Here is a 9,442-nt window from a genome sequence, read left to right as displayed (position 1 = left end):
ATGATTGTGTGTCACAGTGATTTAGTATCTGGTGATTTAGTATTTGCTGAGTGTAACCTTGAGACTTGGCACCTTTCATTCCCTGTCCTAGCTTCTGTGCACTTCCCTGTTTTATAACCCCACCCCCTGGGTCACATGCACCTTCCCTCAAATTCCTGCCCCCTCTCTGTCTACTCCAGGTCACGTCCTGAACCCAGTCATATCCATATCAATTCCCCACTACACCTCGTCACATACTCCGAGAGCACCAGAGGTCAATGAAGAGTGAGGTGAAAAGCTTAGTGAAATATGTTCCACTTATTCTGCCATTTATTCACACTAGTTTAACCTGCCTGTCAAACCGCAGTAATAAAATAACAGAAACAAAGGCCTGATCCTTGGATTATTACCAGGCTGGTTTGTATAGGATCACATGAAGTTGTGCCTACCTAATCTGGATTGGATAGGTTCATATGTAGCTGTGTATGGCTCATCTGTTTTGAATATGTTGACATGTAGCTATTCATGGCTAATCTGGTTTAAATACTGTAGGTTCACATGTAGCTGTGCCTAGCTAATCGGGTTTGGATAGGTTGACATGTAGCTGGGCAAGGCTAATCTGGTTTGTATAGATTCACGTGTAGCTGTGCAAGGCTAAGCTGGTTTGTATAGATTCACGTGTAGCTGTGCAAGGCTAAGATGGTTTGTATAGATTCACGTGTAGCTGTGCAAGGCTAAGCTGGTTTGTATAGATTCACGTGTAGCTGTGCAAGGCTAAGCTGGTTTGTTTAGTTTCACGTGTAGCTGTGCAAGGCTCATTTGGTTCGGATAGGTTCACATGTAGCTGTGCATGTCTAATGGAAACAAGGTAACAGGCAATTTTAGTGAACTGCTGAAACAGGTTTTATTTCACACAGTTAGAGGAAGAAGACAGTGATAGTAGAGGGAAGACTACAGCACAGCAGACAAGGGGCTTTCATAAAGGTCCATCTGAGAGCTTCACTCTTCATCAAATCCTTTCTGTGATGACAGAGATAGTTGGAGAGAAGGGAGAAAAGAAAGCCACTGAGAGTTGATCGCATGTTTTATGCTTTAGTATTAAGCAGTTTTTGTGGTTTTATGACTTGTACTCTTTATTTCAGGGAATGGATTGATAGGTTTGTTTACATTCTATTTTAATGGTTGAATATTGAATGTTCTATTCTATTCATTGAATGTGGGTTACTAAATTGCAATAAAGAATAATTGACATAATGTTAGCTTATAACATACTTAATTGGTATTAAGTATATTACATGAGTATAAATGAGCATATTAAATAATAACAGTTTAATAAGGATTTACATACTGTGTCAGTTAGTTAATACCAGCAATATTGCTGTTGATGTATCTTAGCAATGACTCTTCCACAGTTGTGACATGGAAAACATTTGAGAGCATCTAATGTTTTCCTGTCTTATCTGCTTGGTAGGGATCATCATTTACACATCTGCCATAACAGTGATATAGTCAGTGTGCACCCGAAAGCATCAGAGTGCATTCTCGCTGACCTTTGAGCCCACAACACGGGTCTTGGCCCGCAGCTTGTTGACCTGGGACTCTGCAATGTCGGCCCTCTCCTCTGCCTCGTCCAGCTCATGTTGCAGCTTGCGGAACTTGGTCAGATTAGAGTTAGCCTGTTCCTCCTGTGTCACACAAACACACAGCAAATCAATAAAGCCTGAGCTAAGAAACAGCTTTGTGTTACAGCTGATAATATAGACTACAGTTACCATGTAAAGAACTACATCCATGTTAAGAACGCAAGTTGATACTCACAGACTCCTCTGAAGTTCTCTTGTAGGACTTGACCTTCAACTGCAGCTTGTCCACCAGATCCTGCAGACGGGCCAAATTCTTACGGTCCTCTTCAGTCTGGAAATGAATGTGAGATGATCGCAAATTTAAGAGCATCTAATTTTTTGCGTCCCCTTGGATCAAACAAGTTTACAGCAGTAAACCAGTAGGATACCTGGTAGGTGAGCTCTTTGATGCGTCTCTCATACTTGCGTATGCCCTTCACAGCATCACTGCTCTTTTTCTGCTCGGCCTCAACCTCATTCTCCAGCTCCTTTACCTGAAGAGATTATGAATGAATTGTGTACTTACTTAGTAACATCATTTTTAACCATAGGGTACTTTTTAATAACAAGATATTGTGCACTGAATTACTGACCTTGGCTAATATAGTGGCACATTAGACACTCACCATGGCATATATAGTAGTAGAGTGGTACATTAGACACTCACCCTGGCTTCCAGTTTCTGCACTTGCTTCTTGCCACCTTTCATGGCGATTTGCTCAGCTTCGTCCAGACGGTGCTGCAGGTCCTTGATAGTCTGCTCCATGTTCTTCTTCATGCGCTCCAGGTGAGCACTGGTGTCCTGCTCCTTCTTTAGCTCTTCTGCCATCATGGCAGCATCAGTAATGGCCTTCTTTGCTTTTTCTTCTGCATTTCTGCACTCCTGTACAGCCTCCTCCACCTCTGTCTGAAGCTGGGCTGTGTCACCTTCCAGCTTCTTCTTCTGGTTGAGCAGGCTGGTGTTCTATAGCAATAAAGAGGTTGCTGACACTGGAGCTGAACACACTTTCACAGTTAATGAAAGCACCCCAAAGAGAGGTGGTACTTTGCTACCTTACCTGTGAGTGCAGCAGCTGCACTCTCTCACTGACATCCAGCAGCTCTTGTTCAGCCAGTTTCCGGCCTCTTTCTGTCTGCTCCAGCATGGCCCTCAGCTCCTCCAGCTCTGCCTGCAGGAGATTGTTGCGTCTCTCCACAATGGCAATGTTTTCTTTCAGATCATCATTGGCACGGAGGTAGTCATCCAGTTGCAACTGAGCATCCTAAATGAGATGGGAAGGAAGAATATTATTATTTTAGTGTGTGGGTTTCAATTCCTTCTACTGTTTGTGTGAAAATGAATGAATTGCATTGAAATGCAGAAAGATCTGATTTACCTTCATGTGTGCATGGAGGGCTTTGAGCTGCTTCTGAGCCTCAGCGGCCTGTCTGTTGGCCTGGCTGAGTTGGATCTCCATCTCATTGAGATCTCCCTCCATCTTCTTCTTCAGCCTGAGGGCCTCATTTCTACTGCGGGTCTCTGCTTCCAAGGAGCTTTGCAGAGTATCCACCATTCTTTGCTGGTTCCTCTTGGCCTGCTCCATCTCTTCATCCTTTTCAGTGAGCTTGCGCTCAATATCTGCTTTCACCTGGTTAAACTCCAGCTGGGCTCTCAGGATCTTGCCTTCTTCATGCTCTAGAGAGGCCTATAGGAAACCAAAATTATCAATAAGTGTAATCATTCAAACTGCCTTTACATTACAATCTACACACAGCACATTCAGCCTTGACACTTCTGTCTGTAAGAGTTGTCCACTCCATAGAATAATAGTATATAATTAATTCAGTGCTGTCCATACTCACTTCAGCTTCCTCTAAAGCAGACTGAATCTCTGCCTTCTCCTGTTCCAGCTGCTTACGGACCTTCTCCAGCTCATGGATAGTCTTCCCACCCTCACCAAGTTGCTCAGTGAGGTCAGAGATTTCCTCTAAGAAGAGAACATCATGTCATGCAACTGTAGAGAAAAAAGAGATTTATCTTTTCATAAGCTAAAGAAGTATATCAAACCTTGCAGAATCTTGTTCTCTCTCTTCATTGTTTCCAGATGATCCAAGGACTCCTCATAGGAGTTCTTCAGCTTGAAGAGCTCAGTGCTCAGAGATCTGGCCTCCTTCTGGGAACTTTCCAGCTCAGACTGAGACTCCTCATATTTCTGCTTCCACTCTGCCAGGATCTGATGTGATTGTAAAAGTAGTTATTTACCTCTAGTCATTCATAAAGCTACATACAAATTAATGAAATTCAGAATTTCTCATTGCCTTGTCAAAGTTTCTTTGCTTCTTATCCAGAGCAGCAGCAGCTGCATTGGATCTCTCCACATCCACCATGAGATCTTCAATCTCATTTTGCAGCCTGTGTTTGGTCTTCTCCAGGGAGGAACATTTAGCATTTACAGCTTCCACAGCCTCTTCTGCTTCCTGCAGTCTCTGAGCCAGTTTCTTCCTGGAATGAAGAGGTGGTTAATTCAGCATGGTTGATATAGTTGGCGTGCTATGGCAACATTACACAAGATTGACGTATCATTTTTTCACTATAGTAGCTTCATGATTTCATCTTAGTGAGAATGACACAAACTAAATTTAATTGTTGCAATTCCCAATATATTAGATTTTCAATGAACAGATAACGAGGTCAAGAGAGTGTATATTTTTCGTATGTAATTCCTTACTTTGCCTCCTCCAGTTCCTCAGTCCTCTGGATGGCATCAGTCTCATATTTAGTTCTCCACTGAGCCACCTCAGCGTTGGCTTTGGAGAGACTGCGCTGCAGCTCACCCTTTGCTTCCTGCTCTTCCTCATACTGCTCCCTCAGCAGGTCAGAGTCATGGCGAGCAGACTGCACCGCATGGGCTAGTGCATTTTTCGCCTGAGTATCACAAAAAATCCTCACATCTTCATTTGCACCTTAAGTTAGCAAGAAGCTCTCCCATCTCATTGGAATAACGTATAGACAGAATAAATGTTATAGTGTACATAAACTGTAAAGAATACTGTAGCAGGAGAGATATTTCAGTACCTTGATCTCCTCATCCAGTTGTCTTTTAAGATCCTCAATCTGTTGAGTGTATGACTGTTTACCCCTGGTCAGCTGTGAAATTAGACTTTCCTTCTCTTCCAACTGTCTTGTCAGCTCCCCTAATAAAAATTAGAGATTTTTTGTTGTTGGGTGTATTTCAGACAGAGTTATGTTGGACATTACATTCTCATAATTGTGCATACCATTTTCTGTCTGAAGTTTTGCTCTCTGTGTTGTGAAGTCATTGATAGCCCGTTGGTTTTCGTCACACTTAATCCTGTATTCATTGGCTTGATCTTCTAGAGTCCTACTCATCTTCTCCAGGTTAGTCTTCAAAATTCAAATAAAAAATAATTTAGACATTTCCAATACCATTAATGTGCCATTATTGAACTTAACTCTCAATATTAAACCTTAAACTAGTTTGTACACACATTCCAGAACACCTCTGTAAAGAATTTTGCCTATGGTTGTGACTTCCTTATTACTTATGTGGTACTTTGTGTTTCAGTAATTATTGTTGTCCAGTGATATTTCAGACAAAGCTCTGGACAAATGTTAAACTAACACTGTGATAACTAATGGAGTACATCGACATATCTACTGCCTATTTATTTACATCAAGATTTATTCACCTTGGTCTTGATGATCTGCTCCATATTGGAGACCACATCGTCCAGCTCTAGTCTGAGCTCACTCTTCTCCTTCTCCAGTTTCTGCTTCACTCTCTGCAGGTTGTCGATCTGCTCCCCAAGGTCAGCCACACTATCAGCTTGCTTCTTCCTCAGTGTAGCAGCTGTGGCCTCATGCTGCAGTGTGGCCTCCTCAAGGTCTCTGCGTAATTTTTGGAACTCAGCCTCCCTCTTCTTGTTCATCTCAATCTGGACAGCGGTGGCCCCACCTGCCTCCTCCAATCTCTCACTGATCTCCTCCAGCTCTCTGGACAAGTCTGCCCTCTGTTTCTCCACCTTGGCACGGGCAGCTCTCTCAGCCTCCAGCTCTTCCTCTAGCTCCTCAATTCGAGCCTAGTACAAGAACAAACCATGCCTTTGTGGTAAGAACACACTCAAACTATGCTCAATCTCAAAATAAACTTTGATTAGTTAAGCTTCCAATACAACTTCCTGAGGGGCTAAGTGTACCTGTAGCTCCTTAAGTTTCTTCTGAAGCTGTGCCATCAAAGATTGTTCATCTTCAATCTTACTATTCAGCTGGCTTATCTCAAAGTCTTTCCTGTGGAAAGGAGATTATATGTTTAACTATTTATGACTGGTAGTACAGCACATCTTAACTGGTTTTGGTTGGGATCTTACTTCTTAAGCCTCTCTTCCAGCTGCTGCTTGTCATTCTCTAGGTCCATTACATTTTCCTGAGAGAGTTTCAGGTCTCCTTCCAACTTCCTCTTGGCCCTCTCAAGATCCATTCGGATCTTCTTCTCCTGTTCCAGAGATCCTTCAAGCTGAAATATTAAAAACATATTGAGTGTTGACATTTTCCTGCGAACTCTACTTCTGTGCTTTAATTTCATGATTATGGAAATGTTGTAAGAAATACAAATTATTTTGAGAGTTCTTACATCATCCACTTGCTGCTCCAACTTGGCTTTAGCCTTTGTCAAAGTGTTGACTTTGTCTTCCTCACTCTGCAGGTCATCCAGCGTTTGCTGGTGAGCCTCCTGTAGAGCCTTCTTCTCCTTAGTCAGCTTGGCAATTATTTCGTCCAGAGCTGCCATTTCTTCAGTCATGTTCTTCACCTATGAACACACATAGAGCGTCAGTAGACTAGTGCCAATGCCAACTCTGGTCAGTAGTTCCATAGGGAAATGTGCAAATGTAATTGCACCCAAGGGCATGGGAGGGTTCAGTTGTTTAAGAGTATGCATTCTTCATTCTTCCATGTCAAATTTATAAGACCTAACACAAAATTGGAAGGCAGGTGAACACTGACCTTGTTCTCAGTGGCATGCTTCTCCTTCTCCACTTTAGCCAGAGTGAGCTCCAGATCATCAATGTCTTTCTTGAGCTCAGAACACTCATCTTCCAGCTTCCTCTTCTTGGCAGTAAGTTCTGAGTTCATTTCCTCTTCATCATCCAGTCTCTCTGTCAGCTCTTTGGCTTTGGCCTCCAGCTGAATTTTGTTCTTTATTAATCCTTCACATCTTTCCTCAGCATCACAAAGATTATCTTGTTCCTGTGTGGTATGTTGATACACAATGTAAGCATTGAAAATTTGTAATGCAGACAATCCCCATCAAGGCTCTATAATTGTATCATGTGTTCAACATGAACTCACAGCCTGGACTTGAAGCTGCAGGTCATTCTTCTCTTGGAGAAGAGAGACCATCTTCTCTTCAAGCTCCTTTCTTCGTGCCTCAGACTTGGCGTAGGCTTCTTTCAGCTTCAGGAACTCCTCTTTCATGTTGGCCATCTCCTTCTCAGCTTCAGCCGACCTCAGCAGAGGCTTGATCTTAAAGTAGAGCTTCATCCAGGGCCAATTCTTCACACCCATGAAGGCTCGCACATTCCACTGGATAACAAGCAAGGCATCCCTGGTGGAAGATAACTTAGTCTGTTATGCACCATTTTTCAATCCAGGTAGAATGATTTGTTAAACAATCTTAGTGTCGAGCAGTTTTACCAGCACAGAATATGATTTACCTGCAGTCTAAACATCAATCAGGGTGCTTGTCCAGTGATAGTCTTTCTAAAAACTTAATATTACATTTATTCATTTTCCAGAATATTATTCATGGATGTTTGTGTTAGGCACATTATTCCTCAATGGAATACCAGTCACTAAATATAGCTGCATGCAGCGATGTCAGAGGCCACGCACCAAGAGCTATAAATCATTTGGGAGTACTTTGTCATGACCTGCAAACCTAAACCAAATAGTCGTAGTGGCACAAAATCGGCACAGAATTTGATGACATATGACCTAGATAGGTCCCTCTTTATACTGTAATTTTCTCAAATTTGAAGGCTAGATTGAAAGGAGGTGTGGTCAGACATGTTTTCCACAATTTATGCATATTCATATTTAATTATCTTCAAGAATCATGGACTGTGGGGGTAATGCTTCTAAGGAGTCTTGGAGGGAAGCATTTGTGGCCATATGCATAAATTACAGTCCTGTGGTCATCTTTTCATGTATCACAATTTCCTTCACAATTTAACACAGTGAGATGCTGTAGATTCTGCATGCCAAATTTGGTGAGAATCAGGAAAACACTGTAGAAGTATGGAACCAGAATCCTTGACATTGTTGCAAAAAGTAGCAAAACACGGCACAGAACGGTCCTCAATATTTTTAACATCCCCTCTCCCGTCACACAAATTTTCAAGAACAAGTACAATAATTCAGCAGGATACACTGCTGCATGCCATTTTATTTGATAATATGCCTCTACCAGTGGGCATCTATCACTTGTTATTTATCACTTGCATTTTATTTTTCTGTTATATAAAACTCACAAGCAGCAATCAGAATTCATACCTGCGGTCAACCATTTTCTGGTACTCCATCCTTGAGAGAAGTCCACGGGACCTGGCTTGGATCCCAGTGATGATTTTGGATAAACGTTCATCTCTCATCTCCTCCAGCTGACCCAGTAGGCCAGCCTTGAAGAACACCTGGCAGAGATGCAAAACAATGCTGACTTCTGTTAATAATTTTATAAAATTATAAATAGGACCACCTGCTTGTCTCCACCATTTGACCAGCAAGGATTTAAACTTGTATTTCATTGTTTAATCTATAAGGGTCCCCTTAGGCACTTCAAAGGCACAGTCATGTCACTAATCATAAAATTGTGTTTCTACTTGAGAGGTTTACAAAACAATTTGCTAATGAACTATGGGGAGAGTCAGGAAGGAAAGTCAACATAGACGGAAGTTTAAATGCTTCAAAAAAACATGTAATTGAAGAAGTGGTCCTCACTCCTGGTCCTGGAGAGCTGCAGAGTCTGCTGGCTTTTGTTGTTACACAACACTTAAGTAGCCAGGCAATTGATCAGTGAAAGTGGTTGATTACACATTTAAATCAGGCCAGCTGGTTTCTTAGGTCTAAATCAGTTGCTGATCTTAAGAAAGGAAAAAAACAGCAGACTCTGTAGCTCTCCAGGACCAGGATCGAGTATTGCTGCTGTAAAAAGACAAATACATCCATATAAAGCAGAGGTGTCCAATCTTATCCAAAAAGTACCGGTGTGGCTGCAGGTTTTTGCCGTACCCTGAGGGCCAGCCGAGAACAGGTGAAGTCTTTTACTCAGGGGCTGGCTGACTCGCTGACTCCGCATTGTTGAAATGTGTGTAAGTGGTGGTGTGAGTATCTTGCAGTATTTGTGCATTGTTGAAATATGCCCCAGTGGCATTCAGTGGTAGTATTAATCTTAAACGACTACCGACAGTAGGTGAGTACAATAATTTCCAAAGACAGAAAATCAGGAAAGTAGATGTGAAACGTGTTTGTGTTGTAGGTAGCTAGCTAGTATTATGTTAACGTAATAGCCAACAGCATATTGTAGCCTATATTTGTTGGATAAGTAAGTTCAAAGCATTGAAAAACATTTGTTTGATTGCTTGCTAGCTAACTAGTTGCTATATTATACCTCAATGGCGAGTTACAAGTAGCTAAAATGTAATGTTGTACTGAAAGCTTATTGATGGCTAACTAGCTACTTAGCTAACCTCCATTTAATAGCTTAGTTGGTTATTGATAGCCAGAGACCTCGTTTAGGAATGGCAAGGTATGGCGCTCATCATATGTTAGAAATATGAACAGTGTT

At 41.9% G+C, this 9,442-nt stretch overlaps 1 protein-coding gene across 2 annotated transcripts in view; it reads right to left on the bottom strand.

Moving 5' to 3' along the window:
• Positions 1-858: 858 nt before the first annotated feature.
• The window catches only part of LOC118233064 (myosin-7-like), a 17,752-nt gene continuing 9,168 nt past the window's right edge, over positions 859-9,442 (bottom strand). For both annotated transcript variants that reach the window (XM_035428389.1, XM_035428391.1), the window contains exons 20-39: positions 8,152-8,288; positions 6,949-7,204; positions 6,604-6,846; positions 6,233-6,409; positions 5,970-6,115; positions 5,799-5,889; positions 5,292-5,681; positions 4,860-4,986; positions 4,657-4,775; positions 4,310-4,506; positions 3,900-4,083; positions 3,649-3,814; positions 3,444-3,568; positions 2,978-3,286; positions 2,660-2,863; positions 2,269-2,565; positions 1,991-2,095; positions 1,798-1,893; positions 1,530-1,664; positions 859-999 (exon numbers count right to left, since the gene is read on the bottom strand). In XM_035428389.1, the coding sequence (XP_035284280.1) occupies positions 979-999; positions 1,530-1,664; positions 1,798-1,893; positions 1,991-2,095; positions 2,269-2,565; positions 2,660-2,863; positions 2,978-3,286; positions 3,444-3,568; positions 3,649-3,814; positions 3,900-4,083; positions 4,310-4,506; positions 4,657-4,775; positions 4,860-4,986; positions 5,292-5,681; positions 5,799-5,889; positions 5,970-6,115; positions 6,233-6,409; positions 6,604-6,846; positions 6,949-7,204; positions 8,152-8,288 (3,525 nt within the window). In that variant the 3' untranslated portion in view covers positions 859-978. The remainder of the gene's footprint in view (positions 1,000-1,529; positions 1,665-1,797; positions 1,894-1,990; positions 2,096-2,268; positions 2,566-2,659; positions 2,864-2,977; positions 3,287-3,443; positions 3,569-3,648; positions 3,815-3,899; positions 4,084-4,309; positions 4,507-4,656; positions 4,776-4,859; positions 4,987-5,291; positions 5,682-5,798; positions 5,890-5,969; positions 6,116-6,232; positions 6,410-6,603; positions 6,847-6,948; positions 7,205-8,151; positions 8,289-9,442) is intronic.

Source organism: Anguilla anguilla, chromosome 8, assembly GCF_013347855.1.
Source record: "Anguilla anguilla isolate fAngAng1 chromosome 8, fAngAng1.pri, whole genome shotgun sequence".
NCBI lineage: Eukaryota > Metazoa > Chordata > Actinopteri > Anguilliformes > Anguillidae > Anguilla > Anguilla anguilla.
This window is presented reverse-complemented; position numbering and strand designations above follow the sequence as displayed.